Consider the following 20,911-nt stretch of genomic DNA (forward strand, 5'->3'; position numbering starts at 1 on the left):
GTGCCATGCTGGTTTTCTCCCATAAAACCAATTTGCAAGTAGATTTTGAAGTATGCAACTATCTCAGCAAGTGCTAGAAACACATTCCTGGAACAGCTGGGGGTTCTTTAAAAAACCCTGCATCAAGAGACCCCAGACACTGCAGATAGGAAACCAAAAAATCTGGGACTGGAAGGGAATTGTCTCAACAGTGCTCATGTAGTGCTTGCATTCTTAAGAAAAGCAAAGATTAATTTATGTTGACAAAGACTTGCCATCTTCCCCTCAGCCCAAGAGAGGGGACCTGCTCTATTAAACAGCAGCATGCCAGGAAAAGAAACCAACAAGTACAGCTTTCCCCAGTTAGTATACACAGTGATGGTTTCTCTCTCAGCAGCACAGAGCTTCTCTCTGGAAAGATGGGGCTACCCTAGAATGAAGGCCCAACTGCCAAGATGCTTTCCTTTGCCTTCTCTTTGCCCAGTTTCAGACCAAAAGATACTCTGAGCAGGAACCTGTTTAGCTTCCTTCTTGGTTGGTTGGTTGATTAAGTGCAGTCAAGTTGGTGTCGACTCTTAGCGACCACATAGATAGATTCTCTCCAGGATGACCTGTCTTCCACCTGGCCTTTAAGGCCTTTCAGTGGTGCATTCATTGCTGTCTTAATCGAGTCCATCCACCTTGCTGCTGGTCATCCTCTTCGTCTCTTTCCTTCAACTTTCCCCAGCATTATGTAATTCTCAAGGGAGTTGGGCCTTCACATAATGTGTCCAAAGTATGTTAGTTTGAGCCTGGTCATTTGTGCCTCGAGTGAAACTTCTGGATTGATTCGTTCTATGAGCCATTTATTTGTTTTCCAGGCTGTCCATGGTATCCTCAAAAGTCTTCTCCAGCACCAAAGTTCAAAAGCGTCAATACTTTTTCTATCTTGCTTCTTCAAAGTCCAGCTTTCGCATCCAGAGAGCATCACGGGGAAAACCACTATCTGAACTATTCTAATCTTTGTAGGTATAGACACGTCACGGCATCTAAAAAGCCTTTCCAAGGCCTTCATTGCAACCCTACCAAGTACTAGTCTGCAGTTTATTTTTTAACTGCAGGACCTTGACTGTTTATGGATGATCCTGAAAGGCAGAAGCTATCCACCACTTCAATGTCTTCATTATAAATTCTGAGGCTGGTTGTCATTAGTACCCGTCGTCATTACTAATGACAACAGTACCCGTTGTCATTAGTACCCGTCTTTTTCTGGCCCCATCCATTCACAGCACAGTACCTCCAGTGACTGTTGCTGGTGTCTATCTTATGTTTCTTTTGGGGACAGGGATCCATCTTATTTATTTGTTTTTTTTCTATGTAAACCGCTTTGGAAACTTTAGTTGAAAAGCGGTATATAAATATCTGTTGTTGTGTCATCAGCATAGCGCAGCTTATTGATGTTTCTTCCTCCAACTTTAAAACCACTTTCATCTTCTTCCAATCCAGCTTCTCTCAGTATATGTTCAGCATATAAGGTGAATAAAGAAGGAGAAAGCATGCAGCCTTGTCTTACTCCTTTGCCGATCTGGAACCAGTCTGTTTCACCATGTTCCGTCTGGACTGTGGCTTCCTGTCCTGTGTATAGGTTTCTCACGAGAACAATGAGATGTTCTGGGACACTCATTCTCCTAAGGATATTCCACAACTTGACATGGTCCACACAATCGAAGGCTTTTCTGTAGTCAATAAAGCACATATTGACTTCTTTCTGGTATTCTTTGGCTTTCTCAATTATCCAGCATGCATCAGCAATGATGTCTCTTGTTCCTATGCCTTTTCTGAAACCAGCTTGAACATCTGGCATTTCATTTTCCACGTAGGGCTCTAATCTGTGTTGGATGATCCTGAGCATTATTTTGCTAGCATGTGCAGTTAAGGATATTGTGCGGTGGTGTTTGCGCAATCTGTTAAGTCTCCTTTCTTTGGTATGGGTATGTAGACTGACCTCTTCCAGTCTGTTGGCCACTGTGTTGTTCTCCAAATTTGCTGGCATAGTTTGGTTAGAACCTTGCCTGTTTCTTCTTCTGTTGCTTCTTTGTACAGCCCTTCTTTGTACAGGGCTTAGAATTCCTTTAAGGCCCTCTGGGGCAGGGCCATCCCATTTCATAGCAATATCATATCACAGAGCATAGAGTTGCTCCCTGGAAGAGCTGTAACAGCCATACAAGATAGGAAGCTCAATAAAGAGGCCCTTGGAGACCTGGAAAATGTCTGGGCAGCTACCCTTCATTCTCTGCCTGCCTGGCTTGGCTCTCAACAGTCCAGATTCAGAGGATGCTATGTGTGCAGTGTCCCCTCTAATAGGGATTCCCAGGTGTTGTTGACTACAACTCCCATAATCCCCAGCCAAAGACCATTGCAGCTGGGGATGCTGGGAGTTGTAGTCAACAACACCTGGGAATCGTTGTTAGAGGGAACCCTGTATGTGTGCAAACCAGGAATACCGCTTGAGCCAAACTTCTCTGTGCCAGGAACATGAAAAGAGATGAACCTTAAAACTAGGGCAGGACAGAAAGTGTATTAATGCAGTGCAGCTGCAGCTCTCAACAGGAACAAGCAGGTGCTAATGAGAAACTTTCCTCAGCTGGATCAGGCCCTGAGCATTTCTGATAAACTCCCAATCTGTGAAGAGGAAACAAGTCAAAAGTTGCCATCTGGAGATTTTAATTTATTTATTTTGAAAACCAGTTGCCTGTGAAAGAGTACATGAAAGAGCATATATTGTTCGTTCTCTCTTGGTCGACCATAAAACGTGGCCTGCCGGCTGCCAGTCAGCAAGCACATGCACTGGGCTGCAGCAGGGACTCCCTTCTGGCAGGTTTCCGCCATCAGACGTCAAGCCAAGCTGCCTGCGGGGGCCATGGCCCTAGAGGAGGAAAGGAGAGAGGAGATGAGGAGGGGAGCAGGCGTGACGCTTGCATGTGAGGCTTCTCCAGGGAGTGGAGAGGGGCAGGCCCGGCCCTGCTCAGAGGGAACCACAGCAAACCTCTCCCAAAAAAGCTCTGAAATCTGCTGGGGGTCAGAGGAACCAGTGCGAGGGCCTTGGGCCTCACCAGCTCTGACCTTCCAACTGGTTTGCAACACGTGGATACGCCTGTTCACATGACACACGAGGCTGAGGCTGGGTAGGCCTGTGGGGGAGGAGGCCAGAGTCTGCCAGCCTTGCCCCACCCGACTGGAGCTGCTCCCGGGCTCCAAAGCACCACCTGCCCACAGGACTGGTGTGCGAGCACTCCAGGAGCGGTGAGGGGGAAAGGCAGGCTGGGTCCTCCTGCATCCCACAACGCATTGGGGATTTTGCTGCTGCTGGGCGCTCCTTCTGCCCGGCTCCATGGCCTGAGTGTCCACATGACCAGGCGGTGAGAGAGGAGGGCACATGCACACCGTCCTTCCTAATTTTTAGCCTGGGTTTCAACCTGGGCTACCCATCTGAGGAGTGCCAGGATTGGGACTGATCCTGGCCCTCCCCACGACCAGCTCTACGTGGGTAGGCTGTGGCAGCCCGGATAGAGCTGGTTGTGAGAACGACCTCCATCACTCAAGTCGGGGGTTCTCCAGCTTGGGACCCCAGATGGTGTTGGACTACAACTCCCATTACCCCCAGTCACAAAGGCCTCCATAGTTCACGTGGGGAGCCCTGGAGGTGCTTCTGGTTTTTTAAAATTTTGTTTTAGACTCCTGACAGACAGCTTTTTGGGAGGGAAGCTTCCTCAGTCACAGACTTCCTCAGTCACAGACTTGCATGGGATTCCTCCTCTGCCTTACGTACCTGCCGGCCCTAATCGTCAATGTACTCAAAAGGCTCAGGGGGCTCGGGCTCCTGTTCCTCCTCCTCGATCTTTGGCCCGTGAGCTGCCACAGGTTCCACCAGCTCCTCGGTGTCCTCGCTGGTGTCTTTCAAGACCATGATGCCACCAATGGAAAGCTGGAGAAAAGCAGAAGCACCAGGTCAGCCACGGGGGCCCTCAGCACACTCCTGCCCCTGACTCTACATCCAGGACTGCATCACTGGCCGTGGAGTCCATGCCCAGTTCGAGAGAGAGTGGTGCCACAAAACAGGCTAGTTGGGGGGGGGGGCAGTGGTCCCCTGCCCATTTCTTTTCTACTATTGCTGCCGCCAAGTTGAGTTGGCTGATGCCAAAGAGCCTCACCATTTAGCATGCTGCCTGGCAGAGTCAGGCTGAGGTTGGCTGGGGCTAGAGGCTTTTCAGCCACTCCAAGGGTGTCAGCAAGCAGCGGGGCAGAGTGGCTGCAGCCTCCTCATTGCTAGTTGCCAGAATTATGGGGAAATGGTGGTGGTGCTGGTGGGTGAGTGTGTACGTGGGGCGGGGGAGAGGCCATAATTAAATCCACAAGCCCGACACCCTTTCTTCTCGTTTTAGCTGTATTGTGGTGCTTTCTGTAGGCTTCCACAGGCAGGAGCTGAGGGGACTGGAAGAAAGGTAAGGGGGCTCTCTCGCTGCCGCCCCGCCCCCCACCAATGCAGCAAGATCTCCTGTAATTGAAGCACTGAGTGGCCCTATGATGTGAAGGGAGGGAGGGAGGGAGGGAGACTACCGTGAGGTTGGGATGAGTCCACAGCTGTGGGGCAGAGCACATGCTTGGATGCAGAAGGGCCCAGATTCAATCCCCAGGTGGGGCTGGGAAAGACCCCAGCGTGGAACTCTGGAGAGCTGCTGCTGCCAGTCAGAGCAGCCCACTCTAGACTAGACGGACCAATGGCTTGGCCGGGCATCAGGCCGCTCCCCAAGTGCCTGCCCTCAAACAGATTCTGAAGGTCATTAAGGGCAGCAAAGCGGGAGACACAGAGATTCCACCCCACGTCAAGAGTGGGGTAGAAACAGGGATTTTCTGCCCCAAGCCCAGACATGGGGGCCAGTCCTACCAACTGCCCCATCACTGCTGCAAGTGTATCCCACTCCCCACAGGCCTTCCAGTGACGTGTCATTCAAACTGGATTCCTCTCACAGCAGACGGATGCTTTGGGGGAGGAGCAGGGCGGTCAGGGGAGACCAGCAGGCCTTGCCCAAGAGAAGAGCCAGACTTACGGTCTTGAACGGGTGGTATCGGCAGCTCTCTGGCATGGTGAGGACCTTGAGCTGGGCAGGCATCACCCGGGCCGGGTTGTCGAGAAGCTGGAAGGACGGCTCGGGCTCTTTCTTTTTCTCCTTCTCTTCCTTCTTCTCAGTTTCGTCCTATGTGGGAGCAAGGAGTGGGGAGGGAGAGAGGCCACACACTTGAGCTGACAGAACTCAGGGCTGGAATCAAGGCATGGCAACACTTTCCCCATCCCGTTGGGGACCAGCCTCTTCCTCTGCAGAGCCTGGCCTTGGCCTGCGTGGAGCCCCCTTCTGACATCCCCAGCTCAGAAGAGGGCCTAGAGATAGCAGGACGGGCCAGAGCAGGCCTGATGCGTCTTTCTCACTGCTCTTGCTGGATCAGACCAAAGACACACCAAGTCTGGCAGCTTATTTCTCACGGTGGCCAAAGAGATGCCCCTCAGAAGCTCACGAGCAGGCCATGAAGGTAAGTGCTCTTCCCTGCTGCTGCTCCCCGGCATATGGCATTTGGACATATACTGTGTCTGGACATGGAGGTTCCACCTAGCCATCCTGATCAGGTGTTATTTCTGGACTCACCCTCCATGGCCCTCATGGCCTTGCCCTTCCTCCTCTTCTCTGCAAACTACAGCTCATCGTGACGCCCTGGTGCTGGCGGCTGGGCCTGCTAGAACACTGCAGGCAAGTGGCCGCCCGGAGTTGGGGAGCAGCAGCAGCCCCTGCAAGCCACGGGCGGTGGGGGTGGGGGTGGATGCAGCATCCCCAGGACAGCCAAGCAGGAGCTGATGCTTGACTACCTGCTTGATCTGCTGGAGCTCAGCGGCTCTATGAACTCAACAGTAAGGCCATAATAATGTTTTTATTTTATTGCGGAACTTAATCCACCCCGTTCCAAACTCAACGATGGTATTTTCATGAGCTATAAAGCTGTCTTGCAAGATGGCAACGGCGAGCAATCGGCTGGGATTGATAGCCACGTGGAGGCTATTTCAGGTACATTCTGCTCCTGCCCCCCCTCCCCCCCGACACGCGGGCAGCCTGATGAAAGCCTTTCGTAGCCTTGTTAAAATACCTCTGGGTGTGCGTCATGTTTTCCTCTCCCCCCCGCCCGCCAGGTATATGCTGCTTCCTCACGTGTCTTGACAACACAAGAAGGCAGCTGTGAGTCCCCCGACGGCTGGGAAGAACGGCTGTCTGGTCAGAGGCTGCAAGCCAGCAAGAACCTGGTTCAAAGGCACACCCGTGAACTCACTAGGCGGTCCCTGCTTCCCCCTCGGTCTCAGCCTCCACCACAACGGAGTAATAATAGTGCCCTACCTATGGGGTTGCTGCAAGGGTTATTGTCAGTTGGGGTTGCACAACTTCAGCCCTCCAGCAGCTGCTGGACTACAATCCCCATCATCCGCAGCCACAGTGGTCAACAGTCAGGGATGGTGGGAGCTGTAGTCCTTTCAACACTCTGTAATTGCTAAGTATTATTTCTGCCAAGCCCAACTTCCCGGCTCCAAAGCAAGGCGCAGTAGGTTAGATTTCCCCCCATCCGAGTGCCCCAAATCTGAGACGATAAACTGAAGCACCTGCCGAGCAGAGGACTCCAGTGACCCAAGCTGTGTGCTGCAAGGGAAGGGGAAAGGCTCCCCACAGCCCCAAGGTGAGGCCACTGGAGCAGTCCTGCTGGATGAGAGCACAGCTGGTCCATCTAGCCCAGCATCTTGTTTCCAAGCCAGATGCTTCCAGGAAGCCGCCACAACAGGACAGGAAGGCAGAAGCCCCCCCGCCCCACCCCGCTGCTAGTTCCTCGGCACCTGAAATGCAGAGGTACACGGCCTCTGAGCATGGAGGCTCCATTCATGCCTAAAGGCTGCTGACGAGCCAATCCTCCACCATGAATTTGTCCAATTCCTTTTAAAGCCATCACTTCCAACAGCAAATTCCATACATTTTATGTGCCGCAATCTGTTTAAAGGCAGACACTACCAGCAACGCTCTACCCTCTTGGCGAAATCAGTGTCCTTGACCAGTTCTACCACATGAAAAGAATATCCAGGGAACATACAAAAAAAAGAGAACCTTCAAATTGACCAAAGAGGGGGCCAACCTCTCTTTTGGCTGGGCTGCTCTTCCGGCCTACAGGATTCACTCCAGGCCAGGCGGCCACGATGGCACCAAGGCAACCTTTCTCCTCCTCAAAGTAATGTCTCTGCAGCTGCCACCTCCTCGCCAGGTTCCAGCACTCTTTCCCCTCTGCTGCCAGCCCAGAATGGCACAGCTAAAACCAGCCTTGACCCGCTGCCACCGTCACTTCCACCCTCTCTGCCCTGGCTCCAGCTTGTTTGGCCCGGAGTTGTGGGGCCCCCACCAAGGGCCAGGTGTTTGCAGAAGGAGGGGACGAGCGAGCCAGGCCCAGGCGCAGGGAGTGGGGTACTTCTGCCTCCTCTTGCCCACAGGTATGCCTCTATGTCCCTCTGCATGCTTGACGGAGTCCAGACACCACAGTCTCAACAAGCCAGATCGTTTCCGGCAGGTTGGGCAAAGCAGGGCAGTCTTTTGGATAAGCTTTTGTGACCGGCATCCCATCATGTGGTTTCTGTAAAAACCACCAAGATACAGGCGAGAATCACCCTGACCGAATCCGTTCTAAGACTGTTGCATTCAGAAGGCAGCTAAAATCTTGCTAGCATGTTACAGCCCAGGTCTGTTTTTGCCTGTGTGCTATTGCTGTGTTTAGCGTCGGGTGTTTTAACATTGCTCTAACCCATTTTAAAACCATCTCATTCTTTTCTTTGAGAGCAGAACTGGAAACCTTTGGTTGAAAGGAGGGATCAGCATCCCTTTATTAAAATTAAAAGAAAGGGAAAAGGAAAGGGGGCAGGGCAGAAATGCCAGCATCCTTCGCTCCTCTCTTTATGCACAGAATGATTTTCCTCCTGAGTTTTTATTGCTATAAAGTTGAAGGGTTTGGACCTTCAGTTCAAAACAGGCTTCAATGCCACATTAAAAAACGAAAAGAAAACCAGTTTAAAAAAAGGGTGCCAACTTTTCTGACTTGATGGCTTAGCAAAAAACCATATATAGCAGAAAAATTATTTACATGGTGATGGACTGATTATGAAAGCAACTGCTCATTTACAGGAGGAAAGCTGGTCTTGTGGCAGCAAGCATGACTTGTTCCCTTAGCTAAGCAGGGTCCACCCTGGTTGCAGATGAAAGGGAGACTAGAAGTGTGAACACTGTAAGATATTCCCCTCAGGGGATGTGGCCGCTCTGGGAAGAGCAGAAGGTTTCAAGTTCCCTCCCTGGCAGCATCTCCAAGATAGGGCTGAGAGAGACTCCTGCCTGCAACCTTGGAGAAGCCGCTACCAGTCTGTGTAGACAATACTGAGCTGGATAGACCAATGGTCTGACTCAGTATATGGCAGCTTCCTATGTTCCTAGGAAAGGCAGCATTTCTCTCTCACTGTGAAGCATGAACACTGTCTTGGTGAAGGAGTCATAGGCAGAGCACCTGCTCTCTTTGTAAAAATCCTGGGGTCAATACCTGGCAGCTCCAGGTATGGCAAGGGAAGACACCACCACCACCCCCGAAACCGTGGATAGCTGCTGCCAATCAGAGCAGCCAGCACTGGACTATATAGAGCCAACAAGCTGGCCCAGCAGAAACAGGCTTCATGAGTTCAACACCTCTATGAAGAACTTCTAGGAATAAATTCTACTCCTCCTTTTGAAGCCCTATACAATTCATAGTAAGGTAGTGCCTTTGCCCTCTTGGCTACCTAAAGCTAATCTGGATTAATCTAATGTTTCACTAGTTGACTAAAACCAAATGGACGCGGAGGTCATTGTTACTCCCTCAGGAACTCAGAGAGGGAGAGCACAGAGGGACTCTGTCCCAGGCATGATTTAAGCCTAGAGGGTGGCCACTGCTGATGGCTAGAAGAGGTGACCGTGAAGGTTTTTACTATGCTAACATCCTGTCACTGTATTCCTGGACAGTATTTCAGATGCTCAGAGATCATACCCACCACTTCCATCTTCTCCTCCTCCTTTTTCTCTTTCTCCTTCTCTTTCTCCTTCTTCTTGGCCTTTGCAGTGATGGACAGCACAGCAGTAGAAACCTGAGAAGCACAACCAAGAGGGGCTTTCAGAAAAGTGAGTCAGCAGCCAGACGCAGCTCTCCAGTTGGGACAGGCCCACTAAATGCAGGCACCTTGCGTCCCCAGAGGCCCAACTGGATGGTGGCGTGGCCCACTGGCTGCTTCCCCCAACTTCTGAGAGCTGAACTGAGACTCACACTTGCACCCAGAACGGTTTGCGTTCAAGAGGGGGAAATAAGTCATCCACCCCAGGAGGACTGGCTCTCCTCTCTCTGCACAAGGTACTGGGTGTGCTCCTGCTGGAAAGGAAGCTAACCTAGAACAGGCAGGAAGAATAAGCAGCCTCTTCTGCTGCCAGACAGTGTGAAGAACCTCATCAGACCTGATGCAGAGACAGCAGAATGAGCCACATGCAGCTGCCCAGGGAGGCTGACTGGAAGAGCCAGAGGAGGAGAGGAGAGTTGGTCTGGTGGCCAAAAGCATGACTCGTCCCATTAGCTAAGCAGGGTCCGCCCTGGTTGCATATGAATGATCCCCCATAAAAAACAATGCTAAATGTTTCTCCTACAACATTCGTGCTCTGAAGACCCTCTCCCTGGCCACTGTGCAACAAGTGGGGGTTTCCAGAGCTTGATGGGGTGCACAAACCTTTTCTTTCTCCTTCTCCTTCGGCACCTCCAAAGGAGCTGGGTAGGCAAAGGTGGAGGGTTTGACGTTGGATCTGTACTGCACTTTTGGCATCTGCAAAGAGGAGAAAGTGGGGGAGGGCACCATTACAAGCCAAGAAAATGCTGAGGGCAGAAACCAGAGAGCAAAGCAGCTGCTTCATGAGGTGTGCAAGTGGGGAGACTCACACAAATCATGTCAGGCATCCACATTTCTCCCTTGGCACTCTCCGGAAGCTTTGGAGTCACAAAAAGGCACATGTTCCACTGAAACATTATTATTCCATTAGGAGGCAATTTAGCCCTGGTGAGGCATTTTCATTTTCTCCATCTACTGCACAGCAGAGCAGATTGTTTACTCTCTGCTTGGTTTCCTTCTTTTTACATTTTAACGATGTCTGGGCAAGTCGTGCGTATAAGGCAGGGCTGTGCAGACAGAAAGCATGGGGTCTGGCAATGGGCACAGCATACAGCATCCTCAGAATCTCAGCCTTTTAAAAAAATGCAGCAAGTCACTGGTCCTTACGGTTCTGGTAGTCACCTAATTCCCAGACCTGCTACCTGTTAAAACCCCACAAGCTTCGTATGTCTCTCTCCATCACTCAGCCCCTTCAACTGTGCTGTTTTGCAATTAGAATCAGATGCTGACCTGACACGTGCACAAAACCATTTGCAGTAAAATGTTGCTATACTTACTGCTGATGTCCGATATTTTAAGGCCTGATTCCCACAGAGAGCAGATGTGGGAATGTGCAGGATGTGGAAGCCTGCTTCCAGACCACATCACTTACGAGTGCTGGTGGCAAGACTCAATGCCCCCTGCAAGGATTCTAGCCAGCAGTGGCACATCCTGACCAGCTGGGGGTGGAGTGGGGGGGGGGATAACGAGGCATAACTGCCTCCAGTTCCCGGCAGCTCTGGTTGCGCCTCGCTCTCCCATCTCTCCCCATTTGCCCCCCACCCCGGCTTGTCAGGATGAGTGACGGCTGATTGCAGCCCAACCTTCGCCTTGACTTGCTAGTTTTCTGTGTGCAGCACAATTTCTTTCTAGAATAAGTTTTGACCAGACACCATTTATACAATCTCAGTCTCATCTCTGCAGCCACAGAGACCAAATAAATAAATGCACTTAATGAAAGTTGATATGCAGAGAAGACTGGTGATGCAATTGCAAAAACAGGGCAGATCCGGAGCACCTGATCCTGCCTCTTGTAAGAAGGAAAGCGGAGGACTGCATCCGAGGATGGCATTAGGAAGACTATGCAAATTTCACAGCTGTATCTGTCAAAGAGCCACCGCTCCTCTCTAAGCCAGCAAGCTATTTTTCCTCAGTTGCCATTGAGACAGTCCCCCTCTCTTCAGGAGGAGGCGAAGAATGAAATTCCAGCTCCCACAGTCCAGTTTGTCTTTCCCCCCTCCTCTTGGAAAAAGGCCAGCTTCAGAACCTGTCCCAACTCGCTGCCCCCTCTGACTCTTAAACAAACTACCACAAACTTGCTGATTTACAATCGCTTTCCCGACATTGCCATGTTAGGCTCCCTTCTCCTCATGCCCATTGGCTGAAGCAAATTCTGATCATGTTTTCCATAGCATGAACATGAGAAAGAGAGGTGGAAGAGGAAGACAAGATGTTCTCCTAGGTGAAAGATTAGCCTTTCTGAGTGCTGACGGGGTGCTGCACTCGCTGCCTGCGGGCATCCACTTATGGAAACCGAGGATCACTGCACTCCACAAATCTCTTAGAAAGGGCAATACAGAAGCAGGGAGAGGAGCTGTTTAGGTTAAAGATGCCAGTGGGTTCAAGAGCTACCAAAGAGACACGGGATATTTATGCCATCGAGCAGCCAGACTGCTGCTCAGAGCCCCGCGTGATGGCTTCAGCCCTGCAGCACGCACCTTGAGGTCCTTGTTAAGGCCAATGACGCAGGTTGGGGTGAAAGCCAGCGACAAGAAGTGGGAGAGAGGGAACCAGAACCAGAACTGGGTGAAGACCAGAACTCCAACCACTGAAGGCATGTGTGTGTGCCCAGTCCTCGACTGCAGAGAAATAGTGACGTTGTGCCCACCTGGAGAGAAATCATTAAAAAAAGAAAGAAAGAAAGTGAAGCGATGATTGCCCGGACTCACAGCCCCACCTGGTCCAAAGACTTAAGAGGGTTTACGGCAGCACCACACCAAGGAGGGGTGAGAGCTGGTCTCGTGGTAGCAAGCATGAATTGTCCCCTTTGCTAAGCAGGGTCCACCCTGGTTTGTATTTGACTGGGAGGCTACATGTGTGAGCACTGTAAGAGATACCCTTGGGGGTGGAGCCCCCTGGGAAGAGCACCTACATTTTTATTTATTTATCCTTAAATTTATATACTGCCTTTCATTAAAACAATCCCAAGGCGGTTTACAAAACATTTAAAACAATATAAAAGTATAAAAGCTACACAATAAAATATAAAATTGAAATAGAATACACACATCTAATTAAGAAGTTTAAAAAACATACACAATAGAACTATAAAATACAGAGCAGCAGCAACAAAAACAACACTCATTTAGAAGCCTGGGTAAAAAGCCATGATCTCACTTGCTTTCTGAAAACTGTGATGGAGACTGAGGCCCACCAAGAGAGCATTCCAAAGTCTGGGGGCAAGAGCTGAAAAGGCCCTGTCCCACGTGCACGACAGCCGAGCCTCCCTCACTGTCGGCACATGAAGCAGAGCCCTCTACAACGACCTCATCAAGTGGGCAAAAACCCTTGGGAGCGGGCGGTTGAGAACCTGGCATGCAGAAGGTTCCCAGTTCTCTCCCTGGATCTTCCAAGAGAGGGCTGAGAGAGACTCTTGCTTGCAACCTTGGAGAAGCTGCTGCCAGTCTGTGCAGACAATACTGAGCTAACTGGACCAATGGATTGACTCTGTATAAGGCAGCTTCCTATGTTCCTCATTCCAAATGGCTATGGAATATATTGAATTTCTGAATGGCTAACAGCCATTTGGAAATTCCATGCATTCCTATGGCCCTTTGGAAGGAACCAGGGTATTGCAGTGGGCATTCCTGTCACTCATTGACTACATTCGCTAGAGTACTGCTTTGCATGCAGAAAGTCCCAAGTTCCTTCCCTGGCAGCACCTCCAAGAGTGACTCCTGCCTGAAACCTTGGAGAAGATGCTACCAGTCTGTGTAAACAGTACTGAGCTAGATGGACCAAGCATCTGACTCAGTAGAAGGCAACGTCCATTGTTCCTATGAGGCGGGCATGTCAGCAAAATAAGACCTACGCGAAAATAAGCCCTAGTGCATTTTTTGGGCCTAAAATTAATATAAGACACTGTCTTATTTTGGGGGAAACACGGTAGTTCAGCACCCTGTTTATCCCAGTGGCCCACCAGATGCCCCTGAGAAGCCCATAGGCAAGAGGTGAAGGCATGCTCTCTCTCCTGCTGCTGCTCCCCTGCAACCGGTATTCAGAGGCCTCTTGCTTCTGAGGCTGGAGGTGGCTTATAGCCACCAGACTAGTAGCCACTGATAGTCAGTGGTAGGTGGGACAAACAATAGGTTACCAAAATTGAACCAACCACAGTGAGCATGCAACCCATTCTGGAAGCCAGCCGCTTCTCAACCAGCCAAGCAACAAAAGAGTTTCACCAGGTGCATCATGGAAGAGCAGCCCCGATGGATCAGTCCAAGGGCACATCAAGGCCACCCAGTTTCCAACAGTAGCCAGCCAGACGGTTCTATGATGTCTACAAGCAGGGCACGAGGCAACTGCCATGCCTGCTTGTTTGTCCCTGGCAGCGTCTGGTACATAAAAGACACACTGCAGCTGAATAGAGATACTCCATTTAGCTAGTATGAAGATATCTGGTCATCTGCACTTCCACCTTCTCTCTCTGCTCCATTTTCTATTCTGCCCCCCAACCCAAAATCCTGCTTCCCTCTTCCACTGTGGCTGGAATAATGTCTCTGTTCTCCTCCCCACCACTCCCACTGACCTTCCTGCATCGTCTGACAAGTCCTCTATGGAAAGGCCTGAAGAGTTCACATTGCCTCCACCTACAGCCTGCTGCAGGATCTGCTTCCTCTTCCTATGATTTATAAAGATCAGCAGCAGAGTTAAGCCTGCTGGATAACCAAACCCCTTAATTTCATCCCTGCAGAGCACAGATCAAAGCAGCTCATCAGCTTGATGCAATGCAGAAGCATCCAGCTTGAAGCCGAGGATAACAGTTAGGCCCATAAAGGGAGTGAGAAGGTGTTAATCTGATTCTCAGCACTCCAATCTGCTCAGTAGATGGAGCTGAAGAGAGCAACAGGCACACTGATTTACTGTTGACAAGGCCAGGGCAGGGGACCTCCTAATCTGGTGAAGAGGCAAGCAGGTTCCAGCCACCATTTCTGTGGGAGAACTGCAAGGCCACAGCAGCAGCGTCCCTCAGCTATGAACAGGCACCTGGAGCAAACCTGCCGCTGCAAGCTTACCAAAGGCCCTGATTGTGCCGGAAGAGAAGTCACCATCATGTTCTGGGAAATTCTGAATTTGCAAGGTGTAGAAAGAAATTGGCACGCAGTGGTCAAACTCCACAGCAACACACACTTGACTGCTGAAGATCATGGCTTCCCAGCCCACAAATGGCAAGCCCCACCCACCCACCCACCCCTGCCCACCCACTCTCACTCTTGCCCCCAACCGCTCACTCTTCCTCCCTCCCACTCAAGCGCTCTCTCTCTCTCTCTCTCTCTCTCTGCAGGGTGCCCAATGCCACTCCCCACCTTTCCCTTTTTTAAAGCAGCAGTTACAGGGCGATGTGGAAAAGGCATTGGCATACTACAGATGTTAGGAAGCTGCTTTCTACTGAGCCAGACCCCTAGTCCATCTAGTTCAGTATTGTCTGCACAGACTGGCAGCGGCTTCTCCGAGGTTACAGGCTGGAGTCTCTCTCAGCCTTATCTTGGAGATGCTGCCAGGGAGGGAACTTGGAACCTTTTGCATGCAGATGTTCTTCCCAGAGCGGTCCCATCCCCAAGGGGAAGATCACGCAGTGCTCACACATGTCATCTCCAGTGTTCCCTCTAACAGGAATTCACAGATGTGGGGGACTACAACTCCCATAATCCGCAGCCAAAGGTCACTGCAGTTGGGGATGCTTGGAGCTGTAGTGAACAACATCTGGGAATCCCTGTGAGAGGGAACACTGGTTATCTCCCATTCAAGTGAGAAACAGAGTGGACCCTGCTTAGCAAGAGGACAATTCATGTTCACTACCACATAAGAACGTAAGAAGAGCCCTGCTGGATCAGGCCCAAAAAGGCCCATCTAGTCCAGCAGCCTGTTTCACACAGTGGCCCATCAGATGCCACTGGAAGCCTACAGCAATTGGTGGCATGCCCTCTCTCCTGCTGTTACTCCCCTGAAACTGGTACTCAGAGGCATCCTGCCTTGGAGGCTGGAGGTGGCCTGTAGCCCTCCGACTAGTAGCCATTGATAGACCTCTCCTCCATGAAGTTATCCAAATCCCTCTTAAAGCCATCCAGGTTGTTGGCTGTCACCACATCTTGTGGCAGAGAATTCCACAAGATGATTATGCGTTGTGTGAAAAAGTACTTCCGTTTGTTGGTCCTAAATTTCCTGGCAATCAATTTCATGGGATGACCCCTGATTCTAATGTTATGTGAGAGGGAGAAGAATTTCTCTCTCTCCACTTTCTCCACACCATGCATGATTTTACAGACCTCTATCATGGCTCCCCACAGTCGTCTTTTTTCTAAACAAAATAGCCCCAGGTGTTGTAGCCTTGCCTCATAAGGAAGGTGCTCTAGGCCTCTGATCATCTTGGCTGCCCTCTTCTGCACTTTTTCCAGTTCTACAATGTCCTCTTTTATTTTTAAAAGGCCGTTTTATTTCCAATCCCCTTCCTAATGATCCCTAGCATGGAATTGGCCTTTTCCACAGCTGCTCCACATTGAGTCGACACTTTCAACGAGCCATCCACCAAGACCCCAAGACCCCTCTCCTGGTCAGTCACCGACAGCTCAGATCCCATCAGTATATCCCATCAACCATAGACCAGCTTTCCTCCCATGCTCTATAGAGTGTCTTCTGTCCTTTCCTCATTTCTTCTTTTGCTCCCTTCACCTTCTCATTATCAGCCCAGGGGCAAAGAAGGAAGGAGGCAGACAGTGGAGGGTGTGCATCTGTCAGCAGTGGCAAGGAAAAGCAACTATTGCCTGAGCAGTGACTGTGCCAGCAAAGAGCTGCTCAGGTGGTGGTGGGCAGCAGGAGATGGCAGATGGCCCGGCACCTCAAAAATCTGCCTCAAGAGGGGACTGCTTCACTTCATGGAAGGACCACTCTTGACTCTATCTCTCAAGTGCAAAAGGTTTCCTCAATTGTGTTTACGTACCACATGTCAAAGTTATCATGACTTTACTTCACACAACTTTTTTTTTTAAAATCCCAATACTTATAATCTTAGATTAGCTAAAATCTGGCATTTCTCAAGCAGCTGGCTTAATCCCAAATATGCATTTGTGGAGAACAGGCCTGCTTTCCTAATTTTGGTTAAACCACCACTATTTACTCTTGCTAGAGCCCAAAAGTCTTGCTTTAAAGCCTGATGAGTTAACTTTTTTCTCTGCAAGCATCCATTTCTTGGCACCCAGGTATACCTTTCCTTGTACCTGTGCCAGGAATTCACACCTGGTCAACAGTTCCAAGGAGACATCCTGGAGAGACGTGCAGATTCCCTAACCTCAGCCAAGGACTTTGTTCTTGTACTGAAAGGAAGACGTGATCACGGTCAAAGCTTCTTAACCATTTCTATGTCTCAGAACACTTTATGTATGCACAGAAGAGAACTGTGCCTCCCAAGAACTATCACCCTGAAGTTGCCTTATTTCCCAGGGAGATAGTTTTGAGAGGGACAGGCAGCTACAAAAGGTGTGGTGGAAAACCTTCCCCTATCAGCACAAGATCAGTATGCTGCAGCGATTGTATGGGGCATGGGGAGAGGAAGGAGGAGATGCACATCCCAGAGGGAGGAGGAAGGACAGCAGGGGTGGGGGTGGGCAGCTAACATTCGGCCCAGTGGCCCAGTCAGAGATTCTCCCAGGACTGGAATTATCCACCTGATGGGTGTTACAATCCCAGGTGAACAAGGACAGTTGTAGGGTATGGAAATCCATCTAGATTTCTTGTGCTATTTCACCTATTTTCCTTTATCGCCTATAAACTCTTCTTTTGTACTAATAAAACAAGCTTTTTTGCTATAACTAGACTATGCTGAGGTTTTATTTTCTACACTTGCCCAACTCACACCCTGCTTGCTTACATGCTTTATAAAGGGCTCTTGTTTGGGATCTTCATTAAAGCTTCAGGAGATTCTCTCTCAAACGGCTGAATGCCCCACACCTACTGGGGGTGGGTGGGATTCAGGCTTGAGGAGGCAACCAGTCTGCTTTAAACAGCTGGTGATGGCAGCAAAAATGATTTTTAAAGAGTTTCAAAGCACAGCTGGTGTGGGCTGGACACTGGAGATGTACAACTGGCGTCCAGGTAGTAGCAGATGGTGCTCAGCCCTCAGACACAGAGGATCGCCATACTAAGAACATAAGAACTTAAGAACAGCCCTGCTGGATCAGGCCCAAGAAGGCCCATCTAGTCCAGCATCCTGTTTCACACAGTGGCCCACCAGATGCTGCTGGAAGCCACAGGCAGGAGTTGAGGACATGCCCTCCCTCCTGCTGTTACTCCCCTGCAACTGGTGGCGAGTAACCCTTTTTCTTGGCTCATTCTCCCCTGGGCCTATCTGGGAACAGGAAAGGCACAGGATCCGATCCTGCTGCTCGCAAGAATTCTTTTTCTAGCTGCTGCCACAGGCTGGAGGAGGATAGCTCACAAACTGTACTTCCTACTCAAGACTAGTTTGTGCCCAACTGGTAAGGAAGGGCCCTCTCCTTCGTCAAACACCTAAATGCTGCAACTCGGAAAGCTACATTCTATAAGCCTGTTGTATGCCTAAATGGAGTTTGCAACCATATTGGGGATATATTATTTGCCCCAAGTTCTCATAAGATGTGCTGGTTTAAGGCACTGTATTTTATGTAGTGAGCCGCCTGAGCATTTTAGTGCAGGATTTAAATATCTACAATCAATTAAATAAGAGACATTGCTCAGAAACTGCCACTGCTTCTCTGCCCTCTCCTTTGCTGCCCACCTTCACTCTGTTGCCGAATCATGTTGCTTCTCCCCACAAAACATTGCAGAAACTGGCTCAATCCGGTCTATTCCCTGGGCTGAAGCTCTGCTTCATGTCCCACCTTGACTGCTACAGCAGCCTCCTCTCTTCCACATCTGGGTCCCTGCCACCTCTCTCCAAAACGCAACCACCAGCAATCCCCTCCTCTCCTATGGCAACACCCCGCTCCAGATCCCTTCAGTGGCTTCCCAGCCTCTCCTGTTTCCAGCACAATCTCTTTGTCCTCCCTTTTATGCTTCTCCATGGCCTTGCCCACCCCATCCCTGGCATCCTGTTACACACCTGCCCATGACTTTCACTCCTCCAACTCTCAAGCAGAAAGATACATACATGTCGAGGGTCCCCTACCACTGCAAAATATTGCATGTTAGAAGCCAGACCTCCCCGTTCAGCCACCACTCCACAGATTTCCAAATTGTGATAGGGACGCAGGAAGTTGCCTAATACCAAGTCAGACCCTTGGTCCATCTAGCTCAATATTGTCTACACCAGGCGTGCTCAACTTAGGCCCCCCAGCTGGTTTTGGACTACAACTCCCATAATCCCCAACCACAGCGGCCAACAGCCAGGGATTACAGGAGTTGTAGGCCAACATCTGCAGGAGGGCCGAAGTTGAGCAGCCCTGGCTATACAGACTGGCAGCGGCTTCTCCAAGGTTGCAGGCAGAAGTCTCTCTCAGCCCTGTCTTGGAGATGCTGCCAGGGAGGGGACTGGGAACCTTCTGCAGGCAAGCAGGCAGGTGCTCTTCCCAGAGCGGCCCCATCCAGTGTTCCTTCTAAACCTTTTCATCTCTGTGCAGAAGGAGTTTCATTCTAGGCAGAAGTATCAAGGCAGTGTGTGCACACGTGCCTTCAGGATGGGGCCTTCCTGATTCAACCTGAGTGGGAACTAAAATTAACTGAGCAGACACTATGAGCACGCGCATGTGCACACACCTTAGAGGGAATACTGGCCCCATTATCCTCTAAGGGGCATATCTTACAGGGCTCACACTTCTAGTCTCCCAATCAAATGCAAACCAGAGGAGACCCTGCTTAGCAAAGGGGACAAGTCATGCTTGCTACCACAAGACCAGCTCTCCTCCATTACCTCTTGAGATGGCTCTGGGTATCAAGTCACATGAGTCTACTGTGGTGTAAGAATTTCCTTCTAGGTGCTAAGAAGCAAGTCCCCCCAAACCTGGTCTGGGTATCACTACATCCCTCAGAGAGTCACATCGGAGAGCTGCAAGTCATTTTGCCTCCCACAATGCAAGGACAAGCTGAGCTATGCCCCTTGAGAAGGAAGATTACGCTTCACCCCGAATGCCAGCAAATGGGAGACAGGCTCAATTTCAGGAGATGCCAGCCTGTGATTCATGCATGCAATAAAATCCAAAAGGCCTCCGAGCCTCATCTGGCTCCCTGCATTACTGATGCGCTGTCACTGCAGTTGCTTCTAACAACTCGAGCTGTTAAGGAGAAGCCTCGTTTCCAATTGTCACAGAAGACATTCAACGCAGGGCAAGTAGAGGTTGCACTGCGGGCTACATTTAGTGCAGGAGCTTGGCGTGACGCCGACAGAGAGGTATCTTCCCATCATCCCTTGCAGATAAGAACATAAGAACAGCCCCGTGCTGGATCAGGCCCAAGGCCTCTCTAGGCCAGCATCCTGTTTCACACAGTGGCCCGGCAGATGCCTCTGTGGAGCCCGCAGGCAAGGGTGCCCTCTCTCTTGCTGACCTGCAGCTGGTACTCACAGGCATCTTGCCTCTGAGGCTGGAGTGGCCTATAGTCATCAGACTAGTAGCGATGGACAGACCTGCCCTCCATGAATTTGTCTAAGTCTCTTTTAAAACCTTCCAGGTTGGCGGCTGTTACCACATCTTGTGGCAGTGAATTCCACAGGTTAACTATGCGATTAACTAAGATGGGAGGAGAATCTGGATGGATCAGCCCACCTAGTCCAGCATCTTGCGTCCCACTGGGTGCCTTTGGGAAGGCCCCAAGCAAGTGAACATGTAGAGCCCCCCTCCCCGCTTCCTAATCAACTTCCCCTCCCATCACTGCACTCCATAAGGCTGGTTCTCACCAGCATTAATTGGATGGGACGCGTGTCCTCCCCACATTCGAGAGCTGAGCACGCTCCCGTTGGGTGGTGGCGTGCTTGGGAGGCGGGGAAGTGATCGCCTGCAAGGCTCCCGCTGGGTAGGAGGCCTCCATCCTACCCAGCAGCTGTACTCAGCTGCTTAATGATGGGGGAGGAAAAGCCCGACGCATGGCCAGCCTGCAGGCAGCACGGCTCTTCTTGACGCAGGGCGGGAGGGGAGAAGCAGGCACCACCAGGCTGCCAGGAACCAGAGGTGGCTGCACCTCGTCTGGCACTCCCCTGGCTCCTTAGGAAGAGCTGCTGCTGAGATGGGGCTATATTCATGGGGGATGGAGCTATCAAGGGCTATTAGCCAGGATGGCTATATGGAGCCTCCATGTTCAGAAGCAGTCTATCTCCGAGCACCACTTGCTGAGGGGCAGCAGCAGAGGAAAGTTATTCCCTTACTGCCCTGCCTGACGGTTTCCCAGACTTGCCACTGCTGGAAACAGGATGCTGGGCTAGATGGGGAGGAGGAGAGCTGGTCTTGTGGCAGGGAGCAGAGTTCCCTCCCGCGGGGATCCCCAGACGCCATCCACCACAACTCCCAGCATCCCCAGCTGCAATGGCTTTTGGCTAAGGATTATGGGAGTTGTAGTCAACATCCGGGAATTCCCGCCAGAGGGAACCGTGGCAGAGAGCATGAATTGTCCCCTTTGCTAAGCAGGGTGCAACTTGGCTTGCATTTGAATAGCAGGCCA

At 50.8% G+C, this 20,911-nt stretch overlaps 1 protein-coding gene across 1 annotated transcript in view; it reads right to left on the reverse strand.

Moving 5' to 3' along the window:
* Nucleotides 1-2,665: 2,665 nt before the first annotated feature.
* PSMD1 (proteasome 26S subunit, non-ATPase 1) overlaps nt 2,666-20,911 on the reverse strand; it is a 133,497-nt gene continuing 115,251 nt past the window's right edge. The window contains exons 20-25 of the mRNA XM_053310099.1: nt 11,734-11,903; nt 9,821-9,913; nt 9,101-9,193; nt 5,067-5,213; nt 3,788-3,943; nt 2,666-2,884 (exon numbers count right to left, since the gene is read on the reverse strand). Of these exons, the coding sequence (XP_053166074.1) occupies nt 3,797-3,943; nt 5,067-5,213; nt 9,101-9,193; nt 9,821-9,913; nt 11,734-11,903 (650 nt within the window). The 3' untranslated portion in view covers nt 2,666-2,884; nt 3,788-3,796. The remainder of the gene's footprint in view (nt 2,885-3,787; nt 3,944-5,066; nt 5,214-9,100; nt 9,194-9,820; nt 9,914-11,733; nt 11,904-20,911) is intronic.

This window comes from Hemicordylus capensis, chromosome 3 (assembly GCF_027244095.1).
Source record: "Hemicordylus capensis ecotype Gifberg chromosome 3, rHemCap1.1.pri, whole genome shotgun sequence".
Taxonomy (NCBI): domain Eukaryota; kingdom Metazoa; phylum Chordata; class Lepidosauria; order Squamata; family Cordylidae; genus Hemicordylus; species Hemicordylus capensis.